The following is an 18503-nucleotide window of genomic DNA, read 5'->3' as shown; positions in this document are numbered from 1 at the left end:
TCAAAAAAAAAAAGAAAAGAGAATCCTGCCAATGCCCAGAGGATGATGGAAGTAAGGACAGGTGAAAGCAGAAAGCAGGAGACCCAGAGACTCAAACGCTAGAGCCTGAATGAACTAAGGACGTCTTGTTAACCAGAAGGTGCGCGGAAGACTCAGGAGTGAGATGCAGATTTGCAGCTGACACCATCCGCCTCCCAGAAAGCTGCTATGAGCGCCTCCCAGAAAGCTGCTATGAGCGTATGACTTCTGCAGCCGCCGAGGTCAGGGCACAGCGTGTGACCTTCACCCAGAAATGCAGGACGCCTGCCTGTGCTGCCCCAGAGGCTCAAGGTTATAGCATAGCTCAATCTTGCAAATGCTATCTGCACATATGCCCCGCTCTCCATTGCCTTCTAAGTCTGAAGCATCGTGACAACACTGGAGCCCTGGCAGTCCCAGCTCAGACTGTGGGCCTGGCCCCGTGACCTGGCTGAGCCCAGGTGCTGCTCTCCTCCCTGCAGGTGTCAACACTTGGGGTCTGAGGGTGTGCTGTCTCTTCTTCAGCGCACTTCTGACCCTAAATGTGGTACAAACACCAACTAAAGTCCGACAGTTCAATCTTGACTATACAAGGCTCGTACCTGATGCCCCAAATTAAGGGCTCGGTCCCGCAAGACTGCTCCAACTTCAGACACAAGCCAAAAACATGGGATCCAGGTCACCCACACTTCTGCCTATTTACAGGTTCCCACGACACCCCTCAGGTGCAACAGTGCTAGAATTCATAGAACTCAGGAAAACACTGCTTAGGTTTAGCAACAGCCAGATGGGCTGGGGGAGGGCTGGGAGTCCACGCCCTGGGGCACATCACTCTCCAGCACCTCCCCCACCCAGAGGCTTCACAACCCAGGCCCCAGCCCTCCCCTCATGAGGGAGCTGCCCTGTTTTCAGCCCAGTAATGGTCGTAGCCCCTTTGGGTAGTGTATCCCAAAGCGGCTCCCATGACTGACAGGACACTCACTCATCTCTGGACATCCCCAAATCCCCAGGGCTTGGGTGCTCCATCAGGAATCAGGACCAAAGCCCAGGCAGAGCCTGCACCATCTCACAGGGCCTGGCTCAGCCATGGGCAGGAACAGTGCTCTGCAGGCAGGAGGCTGTGAAGAACAGGACTTTCCCTCTCCCAGGTCTGGAAACCAAGAAGTCCAGGACCAAAACACTGACTTTGGGCCTGCTCTGCCCCTATGTGGCAGAGGAGCCCCTTTATAAGACACCTAACTGGGCAGCAACTATGGCTCCGTGAGTATGGCGCGGCCCCACAAACCAAGGGTGGTGGGTTCGAACCTGGCCCCAGTCAAAACTGCAACAACAAAAAAAATAGTTGAGCATTGTGGCAGGCGCCTAAAGTCCCAGCTACTTCGGAGGCTGAGGCGAGAGAATCACCCAAGCCCAGCCCAAGAGCTGGAGGTTGCTGTGAGCTGTGACGCCACATAATGGGAATGTCTCTTAAAAAAAAACACAACCTAACCATTCCCAAGGGAGGAGCCCCCCCCCACGCACACACACCCCTACCCTTAACCACTTCCTCAGGGTGCTGCCTCCTGACACCATCCCATTGGCACATTGGCAACAGCCAAATTTTGGAGGACACAGCAAACCAAAGCAGTGCTTTTTAAAATCACCTCATAGGCTCAGCGCCTGTGGTTCAAGTGGCTAAGGCGCCAGCCACATATACCTAAGGTGGCAGGCTCAAATCCAGCCCGGGCCGCCAAACAACGATAGCTACAACCAAAAAATAGCCGGGCGTTGTGGCAGGCGTCTGTGGTCCCAGCTACTTGGGAGGCTGAAACAGGAGACTCGCTTGAGCCCAGGAGTTGGAGATTGCTGTGAGCTGTGATGTTACAGCACTCTACCCAAGGGGACAGCTTGAGGCTCTGTCTCAAAATAAATAAATAAAATAAAATTGCCTCATAAAACTAGGCATGGTGGCTCATGCCGGTAATTCCAGCACTCTGGGAGGCGAGGGTAGGAGGATCTCTTGAGCTCAGGAGTTCAAGATTAGCAAGAGCAAGACCATTTCTACTAAAAACAGAAAACTCCGTCAGCAGCACCTGTGGCTCAAGGAGTAGGGCACTGGCCCCTTATCCCAAAGGTGGTGGGTTCAAACCCAGCCCCAGCCAAAAACTACAACTGAAAAAAAAATGCAAAAAACAAACAAACAAAAAACACAGAAAACTCCAGGTGTTATAAGGGGCATGTGTTGTCCCAGCTCCTCAGGAGGCTGAGGCAGGAGGATCAGCTCAGCCCAGGAGTTTGAGGCTGCAGTGAGATAGGATGATGCCACAGCACTCAGTCTAGCCTGGGCAACAGAGGCTACACTCAGACTCAAAAAAAAAAAAAAAAAAAACCACATAAAAGGCTCGGCGCCTGTGGCTCAAGTGGCTGAGGCATCAGCCACATACATCTAAGGTGGCGAGTTCGAATATAGCCCGGGCCGCCAAACAACAATGACAGCTGCAACCAAAAAATAGCCCGGGCATTGAGCTACTTGGGAGGCTGAGGCAGGAGACTTGCTTGAGCCCAGGAGTTGGAGGTTGCTGTGAGCTGTGATGCCACAGCACTCTACCCAGAGGGACAGATTGAGGCTCTATCTCAAAAAAATAAAAAATAAAACAAAAACACTTCCTAAAGAGTCCTAAACATCCCTGAGAAAGAAAAAAATCCCATTCTGGATTGTCTACAGCTAAAAAATTTGAGTCCACAAGCTGTACTCCAGGAATGATTTACTAAGGGACGAGAGTTTTATTATTAACCTGCGACAGCTGGGTAGGAAAGTATGAAGGAGCTCGTGCAGTGAATCACTCGTGCCGCCACCCCCACCAGACTGTTCACCTGCTCGCACAAGAAAGATGGCTTCCTCTTAATCACAAGTTTACCTGAAATGATTCAGTACAGCGCCTGGAAAGTTGGTGATGTTACTGATCCAAGGAAAAGCCCCCCTCCCTAATTTTTTATGTCCCACTCCCTACAATTTACATCTAACCAGACACACAGAAAGTAAGCCTTAACCCCCCTCCAAAGGGAGGGGGTTAGCAGAGAGCCCAGGCTACACACTTAGACCACACTGGACAGCCAATAGACTGCCTCAGATATCGAATGCAATCCAGCACTTTCAACTTCCTACTCCACTTTAGTTCACATTTATCCTCATATATATATTTTTTTTTCTTTTTTTTTTATTTTTCAGTTTTTGACTGGGGGCTGGGTTTGAACCCACCACCTCCGGCCTGTATACCGCTGCCCTGTGTGTGTGTGTGTATATATATATATACACATATATACATATATATATACATATTTTTTTTTGAGACAGTGTCTTACTTTGTCACCCACAGTAGAGTGCTGTAGCCTCATAGCTCACAGCAACCCCTAACCCTTGAGCTCAAGCAATTCTCTTGCCTCAGTCTCTCAAGTAGCTGAGTCTATAGGTGCCTGCCACAATGCCTGGCTATTGATAGAGGCTGGGGTCTCACTCTGGCTCAGGGTCTTCTCCAACCTGTGAGCTCAGGCAATCTACCTGCCCCGGCCTTCCAGAGTGCTGGTCATTTTGTTTTTTAAAAAATTCATCTGGGGGGCGGTGCCTGTGGCTCAAAGGAGCAGGGCACTGGCCCCATATGCCGGAGGTGGTGGATTCAAACCCAGCCCCGGCCAAAAACCGAAAAAAAAAAAAAAAAAAAAATTCATCTGGGTAGGGCTAAGTAGGGTGCTGGCACCATATACCGAGGGGGCGGGTTTGAACCCAGCCCCAGCCAAACTGCAACAAAAAAATAGCTGGGCATTGTGGCAGGCGCCTGTAGTCCCAGCTACTCAGGAGTCTGAGGCAATAGAATCGCCTAAGCCCAAGAGCTGAAGGTTGCTGTAAGCTGTGATGCCATAGCACTCTATCAAGGGCAACAAAGTGTGACTCTGTCTCAAAAAGAAAAAAAATTCATCTGGGCTTGGTGCCTGTAGCTCAAGAGGCTAGGGTGCTGGCCATATACACCAGAGCTGGCAGGTTCAAATCCAGCCGGGGCCTGCCAAACAATGATAACAACTACAACCAAAAAATAGTCACGTATTGTGACAGGCATCTGTAGTCCCAGCTACTTGGGAGGCTGAGGCAAGATAATTGCTTAAGCCCAAAAGTTTGAGATTGCTGTGAGCTGTGACACCACAGCACTCTAGCGAGAATGACAACTTGAGACTCTGTCTCAAAAAATAAATAAATAAATAAATAAGTAAAAATAAAAAAATTCATCTGACCCGGGCAGCACCTGTGGCTCAAGGTAGTAGGGCGCTGGCCCCATATACCAGAAGTGGTGGGCTCAAACCCACCCCTGGCCAAAAACTGCAAGAATAAGTAAATAAAATACTTATAAAAAAATTAATCTAACCCCCCCCCACCCCCGGCCACTCTAGATTGAACCAGCAGCTCCCATCTCCATCAACAGACTCTAGGGCATCCCCCAGTTCACGCCCTCCCCACGCTGATTAGCTGACCGCAGCCAGCAGAGCCCAATGGACAGTGAACATGGGTGGCCCCAAACACCCCAGTCTGGGGTGCAGATCTCTCCCTGGGCTGGGAAGGGAGAATCACCTGGGGGGCTTTTTCATGTTCTCCAGAAGTCAGCCCCACCCACTCCCAGAAGGCGGATTTGGAGTGGTGAGGCATACCCCACCAACAGTCTGAGAGGGACAAAGGGTAAGTGGGATGCAGAGATGAGCAGTGCCCCAGAAGAATGGCCATGGACGCCCCCATGGGACCTGCCTCACCAGGCTTTAAGAAACCCCTGGGTTTTTTTTGGTTTTTTTGCAGTTTTTGGCCGGGGCCAGGTTTGAATCCGCCACCTCTGGCATATGGGGCTGGTGTCCTACTCCTTTGAGCCACAGGCGCCACCCAAAACCACTGTTTTTACATTGAAAAGCTCCTCAGGTCAACTGGGAGAGGAGCAAACAGAAGTAATCAGTAGGTGAGTCTGAGCCTCCATGTCTGCTGTGCAAGTGACAGGCCGCTGGCTCCTAACGGGACTCCACCCCGGGACCCTTCTTCTGCCAGGCTGTGGGTCAGCACCCTGGGACCCTGGGCTGTCTAATGCATTTCCAGTCGTTTGGGCTCTAGGCACTGCAATAGCACTTCATGCAGAGTTCCTGATTTTTCCTCAGCTGTTACTGCTGGCCTTATCTTCCACTAACCTCAGAACCTCACTGTGACCGTCTGTAAAATGCCAGGTGTTGGGCTAGGGTGTTGGGCTAGAATCTGCATGTCTCAGACCCTTCACATCCTAAACGTATACAATGCTACAAGTGTCCTATAAAAGAAATATTGAGAGTGATGTTTTACTCCTCCTACGACCATGCCCATGGCCTGGGCTGTCCAACAACAGAAAACCACCCGAGCAGCTGCAGACACGGCAGCGAGTGAAGAGGGGCTTAACCTCAGCGTGAATGGGCAGGCACTCTACTGCACTGCCACACTCGGGCTGCAGTGGGTCCCTCAGGGAAGTCACGCACACTTCCACACCTCATCACAACGTGGCATCTCCCCCTGCATCAGTAGCAGCACAGCTAAGGAGAAAAGAACACTCCACCTTCAGAATGGATCGAGGGATAAAAGGGACAGACTCAACCCATTTTGTTGTGAACTCCTTGGGAAAAGCATTTGGTCCCAGAGGGTACAAGCAAAGGTGATGTCTGGCGCTCCATCTTTGAGTCTGACTACCAAGGCTTCCGCAGTCCCTGTTCTATTCAGAAGTAAACAAGAGGCAATCAAATCAGAACAAGGCAGAGAGGATAAGTGCTGCCTCAGCCACGAATCCAGGCCTGCACTCGCATTGGCAGGACAGCTGTGGAGCCCCACGTGACAAGTGACCCCTCCTACGTGCTGGGCCGACAGTGGCAAGTGCCCTGCTGCACGTACTCAGAGAACGGCCCAAAGAGTCCTGAACATGGGTGTCCCCTCTATGTGTGACCATCTTTTTATAGAATAAACAAAACAGAAAAACAAAAATCTCCTATCTCTCAAGCTGGCCATCTTGCAATGCCAGTGACTCAGCAGCCTGGTGTATAAATTAAGGAGTGAAAAGGTGGCTGAACCCCTCAGGAGCACTCAACTCTTCGGAAGATGCAGCCTGATGGGAGAAGTGAAGGAGCAGGAGAACCAGAACGGCGACCGCAACAGTTTATCATCAAACAAGCCGTGCAGCTCACATCCCGAGAGTCAGATTAACTTCCCTGAATCTATTTCACAGGAGGAATTACTAAGTGTTTAAATGTCAAGAGAAAAACCTGAAGTACAGAATTTTCTTAAATTGGTTGTACTTTTTAAAAAATATGGATCATACCCTGCATTAGCTTAATTAAGTCCTACCTAGTAAAATCTTGTTTTGAGTAATAAAACCAGCTCACTACAGTTGTCTGCTTTAACGTTTAAAAAACCTTTAATGAGAATTAGAAATTTGCTCTCGAAGGTTTAATCAGCCCTCTCCAAAGCTTGTTTACAAGCTCAGCCTGCTTAGTGAACTGTTGCTTCAGAGAACACGAAGGTCAGCTGCCACCAGGTTCCTCCTCCAGCTCCGGAGCTGGGATCTCCCGGCAGGCTTGAGTGCCAGCTTCACTGAGGCAAAGGCATGTCTGGCCCTGCACTGGGACCACGGCAGGGTCTCCAGGTTGCCTCCTGCTCAGCTGCGCGGGAACGAGTCCCTGCCCCTCTGAGCTCACTTTTCTGCGATGCAAAAGGGAGTCTCCTCATCCCGGTTAAGAGTCTGCTGGGGGCACCAAGGAGTCAGTAAAGACCCTGCTGGAGGCCACCCTGTCCTTTCACCTGCATTTTTGTAAGCCACAGATCAATTTAAAGCCTTGTTTTGGAACGATCTGTTGTGGAAAATGAACATCTTGTGCTGTATTTTTTCTAAAGCTGTTTGTCTCACGCTGGAAAAACAGCCTGTGTTGGGTTCCAGCCCCTACAGCCTCCCTTCCGCCTTTAGAAAGCCACTTAAGTCGCAACGGATGTAAATATTAATGACTCAAAACATGTAGGATCCCACTCGCGGCAGCCTGTAGGCTCTGCTAAGACCAACGTGGGTCTGAACCACAACCCGGAGAGGAGAACGCGGACTCCAAGAAGCGGCCCGGCTCACGACGTGGGAAGCCCAGGCCGCGCGGCGCTGGGCCGGGGGCTTGGCGGTCCAATCCCACCTGGTCCGGGCCCAGACGTACGCCAGGGGTCCGGGGGTCCCCTCAGCCTGCTCCCGGCCTCCCTCTGAATCTGCACCGCCTCGGCTGCCCTCCTCTCCTCCTCCTCGCCTTCCCCCTCCCAGCCTCCTCCTCCAGCCTCCCCCTACCTCGGCCTTCCCCTCACCCCGGCCTCCTGCCTACGCCGCATCCCCCCAGCGTCCCGCGCGGGCCTCCGCGGCCTCACCCTGCAAGCTTTCCTCCTGCAGCCCAGGGGCTCCGCTCTGAGACATGGCGCCAGGGGCAGCTGCGGCGGTCGGGGTCCGTGCCGGGCTTTGGGCTGCAGGCTGCCGGTCAGAGACAAGAGCGGCGGCGAGGGTGGCAGCGGTGGCAGCAGCGGCGGCGGCGGCGGCGGCGGCAGGGTCAGCGGCAGTAGCGGCGGCGAGAGATCAAGCAAAAGCAGCAACGCTGCGCCGAGGCGCCGGGGACTGAGCCCGGGCGGGCCGGGCGGAGGCAGTAGGGAGGGGGCGGGGGGCGGTGGATCCGCGGCGCCGTCTCCCATTGGCCGCGGGGAGGGGCCTGCGCGTGCGCGGGGACGCGGGGCGCGTGCGGCACGTGCGGCGCGGGCGCGGGGCGGGTCCGGGGCGGGGAGAGGGCGGGCTTCGGCCGCGTGTTTTGGGGCGCGTGTGCGTTGGGCGGCGGGCGCTGAAGGCTGGAGCCTGCCCACCTGGCGGCCGAGAGGTCCCGCGACCTGGAGGAAGAGGCTGAGGGCCTGCACAGCTAGAAGTCTGCTTGCGCCAGGTGCGGACAGCTGTCCTCAGGACACCGCGCCTCGGTAGGGTCAGACTTAGAGCGAGGAGAGTGGGCGCGCTGTGGGCTGAGTCAGAGTACGTGCCAGGCCTTCCCACTGGTTTACAGAAATAGCGTTGATTAGTGATTGGCTGTACAATGTATGGCTTATAGTATTGATTACAGTTGCTCCTGGCTTAGCAAAGCCTCAGCTGAGGTTACTTAGCCCAGGGCAGGTGGGACACGACAGCCACCCGTGTTCTCGCCTCGCTCTCGGGGCTCCTGGTTCAGAGAGGGCTGCGTTCTTCAGCTCACGTTTGTTCTTTCCCATTTCCCTCCTTTGGTTAGAAATCTTCTCAAAAGCATAGATGATCAAAATCAAAGTCTGAGTGTCAAGGTCCCACCATTAGGGAGACAGGGCCAGAGGAGTGCCCCAAACCCTAGTTGGGATGATATCAGAGTAACAACAAAGCGTTGACTGATACAGCAGCTGTCATTTGCTGAATCATCTTTAGTCTTAGGAATAACATGATTTTAGTTTTTCCAGAAGTAAAACAGAGACACACCGCTCTGGTAATTTGAATAGCAGAAACAACCGTGTGCAGTGGCTCACACACCTGTCCTCTCAACTTCTCAGGGGGCAAAGGTGAGAGAATCATTCGAGCCCAGGAGTTCCAGGCCACCTTAGGCAACATAGTGAGAACCCCCCTCAAATAAACTGTAATACATATAAGAATTATAATCAGAAATAATTTGCATGTCAGAACAAACAAAGGAAACTATTAGGAAGCCAATTGAGTGTCATGTTGAAAAGTAAAACTGGATTTTTTTTTTTTTAGAGACTTGTCATGGCCAAGTGACTTCTCTTCTAAATTTTCCAAAATGAGTTTTCTACGTCATGGGAGATATCTGCCTCCACGCATGCGCCTCCTTGCTCAGCTAATCTGCAGTCTAAATCAGAGTGACTCTGGAGCACAGCACTTCTGCTCTGCGGTGGAAGCTGCTGTCTCTTGACAGCCCAGGATCCTGGCAGTCATCCCACGGAGAGGAAGTCAGGTATTGACTGACTGGGCCACAGGAATACTAAAGAAAGCACTACACAAATCAGCCACAGGAATATCTCATTCTGGGCGGCACCTGTGGCTCAAAGGAGGAGGGTGCCGGATCCATATACCAGAGGTGGTGGGTTCAAACCCAGCCCTGGCCAAAAACTGCAAAAAAAAAAAAAAAAAAAGAATATCTCCTTCTTAGTGGGTGCTGCAGCCACAGGAATATGGAAGTTTAATGTGACCTGATGTCTTAGAATCGCAATACATGTTGGCAGTTCTCAAATCTTGGACAAAATGTCAGCCTTTTTCATTCAGCTTCCTTACAGAAAGGATTGGGGTATTACACAGGCTAGTACAAGGAATAATTAGACCCTTTCTATATAATCTTTTATTATAAGTCTGATTCCTTCAATTGCTTACGCCTGAAGGGATATTGTCTGATACCAGGTAAAGGTTTAATCAGGTTTCCTAACACTTTAATGGGGGTAGATGAATATATCTGATCCAGGTCAGTGGAAGGTTGGCACCATAAGTGGTCCGGCAAAGCTTATAGTAAACCATCCATGTCATTTGTCATGATTTAGAAACAAATTATTGAATCTGTATTTTTATAATTTTAATAGTTTCATTCTCATCCTGTATTGTTCAGTTCGCTCTTTCCATTGCAAGTTTGAAGACATTGGCCCCTTTGGGCAGAAGGAAATGTATGCCTTGGGAAGTTCCCTGAAAATCTCAGCCTAAGAGATGTGTGAGAGCCAAGGGAGCAAGCAGGTAGGTCCAAGGCTCTGAAGTGGGTCTCCCTGGGGTTCTGACATTGACTCTGCAGTTTTACTCCTGAGGAAGAGGACAGTAAGGCCAGGTGGGACAAGGACAGAAGGAGCAGCTCCAGTGTCTGAGAGGGCAGGCGTTCTCCATTGGGAAAGTTTCCATTTCTCCTAAGACGTTAGTCAGGAGGAATGGGAAATCCTCACCTGCCCTGTCCATCACCTGAAGGCCTGTCTTCTTGTTGGACCCTCTGTTGTTTCAGTTTTCTACAGTCTTTTTTGAAATGGCCGGGCTTCTTACAGTGGAAACAGCTGTCTCTGTGATCATTAAAGGACGGACCTGTCTGGTCTTCCCCAGCACTCACCTCCCATGTTTGATCTTGGGAGACTCTAAGGCAACGCAGCAACACGTCAGCTGGTCAGTTGTTTGTTTCTTTCTTTTTCTTTTTTTGAGACAGAGTCTCACTATGTTGCCCTCGGGAGAGTGCCGTGACGTCACTGCTTACAGCAATCTCAAACTCTTGGGCTTAAGCGAGTCTCTTGCCTCAGCCTCCCAAGTAGCTGGGCGCCTCCCAATAGCCCACCACAATGCCCAGCTATTTTTTTGTTGCAGTTGTTTAGCTGGCCTGGGCCATGTTCGAACCCACCACCTTCATTCAGTGTATGTGGCTGGCGCTGTAACCACGCTGCCTGATCAGTTGTTTCTGTTGCAAATTCATAATCCTTAAAGCCTTATTTTTTCCTTCTTTCTGAGTAGTTACAGACATTTGATCTACCAGGCTGTACAATTTGTGAGTTTGTATATTCATCTAGTTAGGTAACCAGGTCCTCATTTAAGCCACTGAGAAAGTGGAATTTATAAGGAGTCGTTCTGATGATCTTGGGGCCTGCGTTCAGCCATTCCACAATGTTGTTTAAAGGTTTTTTTCAAACTGTTGAAGATAATCAGGCACAGATTTGTGTGGCCCCTGAGTGAGCTGTCGAATGTACCTCCCGTCTGTTTTTAGGAAAGCCCTGGGGAATGGCATAGGGAAGAGCCTGGGCTCAGGTGTGGGTGCCCCACCCCCAGACACTCAGGTCCTTGTCAGAGGCTGAGGACTTTGGACTTGACCCTGCTCCCCTCACACTTCTGCACTGTGACTGCTAGGTGACTTCGCGGGCCTCAGGCCATTTCCTGTCTGGGGCCTGTTTTGTGCTGTCTACCCAGCAGCCTGTGCACCTCAGGAAGAAATCTCTGTCCTTAAATTTAGGATTCACTCACCCATTCTCGTCACCACTGACATCTCTTATATGGATTTTTTAATGTGTGTGCAGTTTTTGGCCGGGGCTGGGTTTGAACCCACCACCACCTCTGACATATGGGACTGGCGCCCTAATCCTTTGAGCCACAGGCACCACCCCTCTTATATGAATTTTTTAAAAACTTTTTTTTTTTTTTTTTTGAGACAGAGCCTCAAGCTATCCCCCTGGGTAGAGTGCCATGGCATCATGCTCACAGCAACCTCCAACTCCTGGGCTCAAGCGAGTCTCCCGCCTCTGCCTCCCAAGTTGCTGGGACCACAAGCGTCCGCCACAGCGCCTGGCTATTTTTTTTGGTTGCAGCCATCATTGTTGTTTGGCAGGCCAAGGCTGGATTCGAACCCACCACCTTAGGTGTATGTGGCTGGCGCCTTAGCCACTTGAGCCACACGCGCCAAGCCTAAAACATTTTAGATTGTTTTTATTACAGCGACAGTGGAGACAGGGCTGTCTTTGCACAGCAGGTGGCTGGTGAAGACCCAGCTTCCATCTATACAGCCTTGGAGTGCAGCCTCAATGGGCTCAGTGTTTGAAGGGTTCTGTCCTTGGTCCCTGTAACTGCTGCATGTTTTCTTTGGATGGGATGAAGTTTGCAGGGTGGAGATGCCAGAGAGATGCCAGACTTCATGGAGGCTGGGGTTTCCACCAGGTACAGCTGTGAGATAGGGAATGGGGTGTAGGAACCCACAGTAGGGAGGGCAGGTGCAGCCAGAAGAAGCAGGAAGTTACTTCTCTTTTGGACTGAGAGCAGGCTGACAGGCCTGGGTCACCCTATAAAGCAGCAGTTCTCAACCTGTGGGTTGCAACCAACTGTAACTGTATTAAAGGGCCTCCGCATTAAGAAGGTTGAGAGCCACTGGCGTAAAGAAACCTCTGTGGTGAGAGCCTGGGGACATCACACATGGGCTATTCCAAACTGCCGTGGATCCTGGCCCTTTCTAAGAAACGCTGGTTAGAGCGGATTGAAGCAGATGTGAACAGAGGTACAGCCTGAGAGTCCAGTGCAAGGGAGGAAGGTCTGAGCAGAGGAGGCTCTTGCGCCCAAGGGAGTGGTGGGAAGGGGGTGGGGCTCCTGTGTCTCCCGCATCTGCTGCTCTGCTGAGAAAAGGGGGTAGAGATGGTATCAGATGATATATGGTTTCTTTGCTTTTCATGTGAAGAAGAGAAAGGTCCCCACAACCCCTCAGCTCCAAACCCTCCAAGAAAAGAGACTTCTGGAAGGAGTGACTTCAGGCTTCTGGGGGACAGTGAAGCCACACTTGGTAAAATTGGTCAGAGGCCACAGGGAACTGGTGAGGCCTGCACTCAGCAAAGGTTTGGGCATAGTTAGAGCACACACAAAGCCAGCCACTGTCCCCTCCTTGCTTTCCTGTGGTCCCTCACCACTCAGAGCTTGACAAGGGACATTGAGAAGGGGCTTCAGGGGAGCAGGAGGAAAATTGGCTTGCAGGGCCCCTCAGAACACGGGTCTGAGGTAACCTAGGTAACCAGTGACCAATAGAAAGAGACCATCAGTGACCCCCCAGGGAAGGGCAGCAGCACCTGGGGGTGCCCACCAGCTATTGAGAGACCTGCAGCCCATTTCAAAGGGAAAGAGTTTACACCCCAACTGTTCAACCGTGCCTCGGTTGAACTTTCTAGCTCAGCCAAGTAATCAAACCAGATCAACTGGGTTGGGGGAACTGGGACCCCCAACCCCCAGCAGGGCTGATAGTCACGAAGATTCTTTCTTCATGGCTCCCAAGGATAACATCACCCTCAATAAACTAGGCTGGTCTGAGACATCTCCCAGATCCTGTGTTCTCCTGGAACTGCTGACCCACCCAGACGAGTGGCCATACCCAGGAACCAACCCAGCTGGTCTCGGGACCTGGGAACTGACTCAGCATGAGAGTTCTGCCTCCCACCCCTGTGGGTTCATCCCAGACAATCAACAGATCAGTTCCCCAGCCCTTTGCTCCCCACACTTATCTTTAAGAACCTTGGCCCCCAAGTTCTCAGGGAGACAGCTGTGAGAACTTCCTCCCACCTCCTTGGTGGCACCTGCAGTATTTAGCTCTCCATGGTGGCCTGCTGTCTCCTGTCTCCCTGTGCTGGCTTCCTCATGAGCAGTGGCAATGAGGGGACCCCCTCACTTGTCTGCAGGCCCTCATGAAGCTCTCTTAGCACTTGCTAGTGGGAAGTAGGCGTAGTGAATGTGGCTGAGAAGCCTAGGGCAACTACTAATTCTTAAAATGCAGTAAAATAAAAATAATAACCGTGAAGCAAAATTCAGAGGATTTTAATCAGACGCTACGTGAGAGACGGTGAACTTGTGCATTACAGTATGTTTTTATCCAGGAAAAGAAGGTCACAGATACTGATATGTATAAAAATGTGTTAAATATCTTGATAGTATATAAGCTTAACTGTATTTCTTAAGATGTAAGGACACTTGCCTGGTGGCTTGTGCCTATGATAGCAGCTACTCCAGAGGCTGAGGCCAGAGTGTCATGTCTCTACTCTATGAACGAGTTCCAGTGGCTGTGTATTTTTTATAATCTCCCTCTGGTGTCTGAGTTTCTCAGGCCAGGTGGGCAAGGTCACCAGAACTCTGAGACTGTTCACTAGCTACTTGACCTTTAGGACTTAGGGTTAGGGTTAGGGTTAGGTTTCCTCGGAATTTCTGCAAGACAAAGGAGGTCTGAAGGGCCTGGGCAAACTCGCTGATCTCTGACCAGTCCTGGCTGCCTGCACCAGTGCACGTACTTAATTTCAACAGTACCTGCCCCAAGGCACCAGCCTTGCCCTAAAAAGCTTCCTAGTGTTCTCCCTGAGTCAGAGGGTGGGTCTGAGGCTGCCCTTTCTCCTCACTAGACATCTTCCTGTTAAAATTCCCTTTCTTTCTTGGCACTCCTCTTTGTCCAGAAGTTGTTTGCTCTGTGCCATACACACTGGGATGTAGGTCTAAACCTCTTTGTGTTCTCCATGACAGGAGGATCTCTTGAGCCCTGAGTTCAAGACCAGCCTGCATGACAGAGAATGACCTCATCTCTGACCAAAAAATTTTGTATTGCTGAGAAGTGCAGTCCAGTGTGTGGCCCTCCCACAGTTCCACTGGTCACCTGCTGATGGACGAGGGGGCTGTTTCCAGCTTCTGCCTCTCACATGATGCTGTGAGCACTGACCTGCAAGTCTTTGGTTTTTTTGTTTTTGTTTATTTTTTTTTTATGGGAAGTACTTTTATTTAGATTCTTTTACATAGTTTTCATAACTTATGAAGTATTTTGTAACCACAGATGCATTTTTTTCTATTTACCTTTTATCCCCCTTTTTATTAAGTCATATATACATAGATCATGAATACATTTATGCCTTTGTGGGGTTCGAGTCTGTATGTGGCCTTTCCTTTCTCTGAGGCGCACCGTGGCAGTCCCTTTGGCTTTCTAGGAGACTGCCGGAGTGTCTTCCAAGCTGGTGCTACTTTGCACCCCACCGGCGGCCCCGGAGAGGCCCAGCCCCTCCTCACTGTCTCCTCAGCCGTTTTCTTTTTAGCATCCCAAAGGGCGTATGTGCTTTTGTCTTGTGATTTTTATTGATCATCCACATTTCCCTGTTGTTCACATCTTTTCATATACTCACCCGGGTATCTTTGTTTGTGAAATATTTGTTCAAATCTTTTGTCTATTTTTTAAAACTTTTTTTCTTTTGTCTTTTCTTTTTTTTTTTTTTGAGACAGAGTCTCACTATGTCACCCTGGGTAGAGTGCTGTGGCATCACAGCTCATAGCAACCTCAAACTCTTGGGCTCAGGCAATTCTCTTGCTTCAGCCTCCCAAGTAGCTGGGACTACAGGCGCCTGTAACAATGCCTGGCTATTTGGGGGGTGTAGTTGTCATTGTTTTGGGCAGGCCCAGGCTGGGTTCAAACCTACCAGCTCTGGTGTATGTGGTTGGCACCCTGGCTGCTGAGCTACAGGCACCAAGCCATGTTGTTTATTTTTTAATTGGGTTGTCTTATGATTTAGTTCTAGGAGTTCTTTGTTTATTATAGATACAAGTCCTTTCTGGAAGGCCAGGCACAGTGGCTAATGCCTGTAATTCATCATTCTGGGAGGTGGATGTGGGTACATCCTTGAGCTTAGGAGTTTGAGACCAGCTTAAGCAAAAGCAAGACCCTGTCTCTAAAAAAACAAAAAAACTAGCTGGGTGTTATGGCAGATACCTGTAGTCTAGCTACTTGGGAGGCTGAGGCAAGAGGATTGAACCCAGGAGGTTGAGGTTGCTGTGAGCTATGAGACCACAGCTCTCTACCTGGTATGACAAAATAAGACTTTGTCTCAAAAAAAAAAAAGTAGCCAGGTATTGTGGCGGGCACCTGTAGTCCCAGCTACTTAGGAGGCTCAGGCAAGAGAATCGCTTGAACCCAAGAGCTTGAGGTTGCTGTGAGCTATGATGCCACAGCACTCTACCAAGGGTGATAAAGTGAGACTCTGTCTCAAACAAAAAACAAGTCCTTTCTGGAATGATCCTCCCCTCTGAGCTTCCCAAGTAGCTATAACTACAGGTGCACTACCACATCTGGTTAATTAAAAAAAAATGGAGAGATGAGGTCTCATTGTGTTGCCCAGGCTGGTCTAGAGCTCCTGGCTTCCAGCAGTCCTCCTACCTTGACCTCCCAAAGTATTGGGATTACAGGGCAAACCACTGCACCTGACCCTATTATAAACACTGTCATTAAATTTTACATATTTGTTCATTGCTAGAATATATAAATATAATTAATTTTTGTGTACTATTGCATCCTGCAGCCTGCTAAGCTCACTAAAACGTAGGTTTTGTAGGCCCTCAGAGGGCTCCACGGGCACTTACCCAGAAATGTCTAAATACAAATATTTCTAGTTGAGTCTTCATTTCTCCTCCACATTTAAAGCCCTTAACACCTCCCATGACCTTCTGGAACCTTCCCGCACTGGACCCCACAACCTTCAAACAGGCATAGTGTCCAGGGGAAGTTTATAGCAGAGGTGGGGTCAGCCTGCCCAGGAGAGCCCCAGGTCAGAGTCAGGGAACCCAGGAAAGAAACCATTGGCTCACTCCTCTTTGTCCTACCTTGAAAAAACTTATTGTTTTTAAAAGCAGCGCTCAGGCTCGGCGCCTGTGGCTCAAGTGGCTCAGGTGCCAGCCACATACACGTAAGGTGGTGGGTTCGAATCCAGCCCAGGCCCCCAAACAACAATGATGGCTGCAACTAAAAAATAGCCAGCGTTGTGGCAGGCACCTGTGGTCCCAGCTACTTGGGATGCGGAGGCAGGAAACTCACTTGAGCCCAGGAGTTGGCGGTTGCTGTGAGCTGTGAGGCCACAGCACTCTACCCAGGGGGACAGCTTGAGGCTCTGTCTCAGAAAAATAAAAGCAATGCTCATCAAGCCTTTTTGCTCCTGGTTTCCCTGGAAGAATTTTGAAAAATCCTTCTTCCATACTTTTTTTTTCTGAGACAAAGAATCACTCTTTCACCTTGGGCAGAGTGTCATGGCATCCTAGCTCAGAGCAACCTCAAACTCCTGGGCTCAAGCAATTCTGCCTCAGCCTAGTGAGCAGCTGGAACTACAGACACTGCCACAATTCCTGACTAATTTTAGTAGAGATGGGGTCTCTTGCTGAGGCTGGTCTTGAACTCCTGAGCTCAGGCAGTCTACCTGCCTCGACTTCCCAGAGTGCTAGGATTATGCCCAGCTGTCTTTCTTCCATAGTTTAAGTAGACATAAATAAGTTTTTTTTTATCATAAATGTAAATAGTTACAAATGATGTTATTTCTCTTGTATTGTGATTATTATTATTTAATCAGACTTTTGTAACACTTTTAGATGTACGCAGTGGCTGCTAAGTACTAAAGTAATTTGATAGTCTCATCCAGTTAGCATACACATTAGTATTTGTCGTTTGACAGGAAATGTTACATCTTTCGTTTTTCTTCTTAACCCACATTTCAAATTTTACTTTATACAATTTAGCATAATAACTTTGACTTTAGGAAGTCTTATTAATCACTCTGTTATTGCTGTCAAATGCCTGTGCATATACATTTAAATATAATAAAAGTATTTCCAGGGACCTTAAGGTCTTTTTCATAGACTTAGCATTCTGATAACATTTCATAATTCTGCAAAATAACAAGTATCTCAGATGTTGGTTGTACTTATTAAGAATGTGTTGAGGCCAGACACAGTGGCTCATACCTATAATCCCAATACTCTGGGAGGCCAAGGCAGGTGGATCACCTGAGCTCAGGAGTTTGGGACCAGCCTGAGCAAGAGTGAGTCCTTGTCTCTAAAAATAGCCAGATGTGTTGGCGGGCACCTGTAGTCCTAGCTACTCCGGAGGCTGAGGCAAGAGGATGGCTTGAACCCAGGAGTTTGAGGTTGGTGTGAGCAAGGATACCATGGCAGTCCTCCCAGAATGACTGAGTGAGAGACTGTCTCAAAAAAAAAAAAAAAAAAAAGAGATGAGGCTCAGCATCACATCATTCTATTTATAGTTTTACTTTTTATAGATATAAATCCTGAGAAACCTTATTTCCATAAACAGCTGAGAATGGAGGGAGTCCTATTTGTGGGGTTTAGTAGCTGTGACACTTAATTCCCTGGGCCCCTGTGTTATATGCCAAAAATCGCATAGGAATCTCAGCAAAAAATGTCAGTGCTAAACCAGCTGGCAGTGAAGTAACTCTTTCTTCAAATTTGAGACCTGAGAAAGGAGAATTTCCCTGACTTGCAAAAGGATTTGTCACCAGTCACTACCATTGTTTATTCAAAATGGTACTTTGCAAGACCACACTTGGGCATTTCTGGAGGTCTGGGGTCCAGGGCCACAGGTCCCAGGGTGCTGCGGGGTGAGAGGCCCTTTCTGTGGAAAGCAGGAGAAGAAGAATCTGTTCTGGGGTCCATTTTAGGAAGAAAGTGATCTTGAGTGTCTGAGCCTTGCTCCCACCCCTGAAAAGACTTCTGTGTACCCAGGGGTACCCTGGGCCGAGACCGCTGTGCTGGGGACATTGAATGGAGATGAGCCTTTGCCTCCTGGTGGTGGGGGGGGAGGAGGAGGGTATAGGCTTTGAGGGAACTGACCACCCAGTGAGAGCAGAGTGCAGAGAGCAAGGAGGAAGGGGGCCAGGACACCAGGGAGAGGACTCCCCTCGAGAGCAGGTACAGGCAAGTGCTGTCCAAGGTTTGCAGAACAAGAAATAGATATTTAGGGATACTGTGTTTTGAAAGGACTAAATAGGAAAATATTTTAATTTGAATACCAAAAATAAGGATAGGTAGGTGGGGAAATGAGCCAAACAAGACTTTTTGCATTAGGGTGTCAGCTGATACTGTCTAAACCTGCAGAAAGTAAAATCAGCATCTGTTTTTCTTTTTTCTTTTTTTTTTTTTTTT

General features: G+C 49.6%; 1 protein-coding gene across 1 annotated transcript in view; it reads right to left on the bottom strand.

Moving 5' to 3' along the window:
- The window catches only part of BNIP3 (BCL2 interacting protein 3), a 14737-nt gene extending 7159 nt beyond the window's left edge, over nt 1-7578 (bottom strand). Inside the window, exon 1 of the mRNA XM_012807798.2 lies at nt 7436-7578. Within this exon, the coding sequence (XP_012663252.1) occupies nt 7436-7481 (46 nt within the window). The 5' untranslated portion in view covers nt 7482-7578. The remainder of the gene's footprint in view (nt 1-7435) is intronic.
- Between the last annotated feature and the right edge of the window lie 10925 nt (nt 7579-18503).

This window comes from Otolemur garnettii, unplaced genomic scaffold, assembly GCF_000181295.1.
Source record: "Otolemur garnettii isolate 467f Iridium unplaced genomic scaffold, OtoGar3 scaffold00075, whole genome shotgun sequence".
In the NCBI taxonomy this organism is placed as follows: domain Eukaryota; kingdom Metazoa; phylum Chordata; class Mammalia; order Primates; family Galagidae; genus Otolemur; species Otolemur garnettii.
This window is presented reverse-complemented; position numbering and strand designations above follow the sequence as displayed.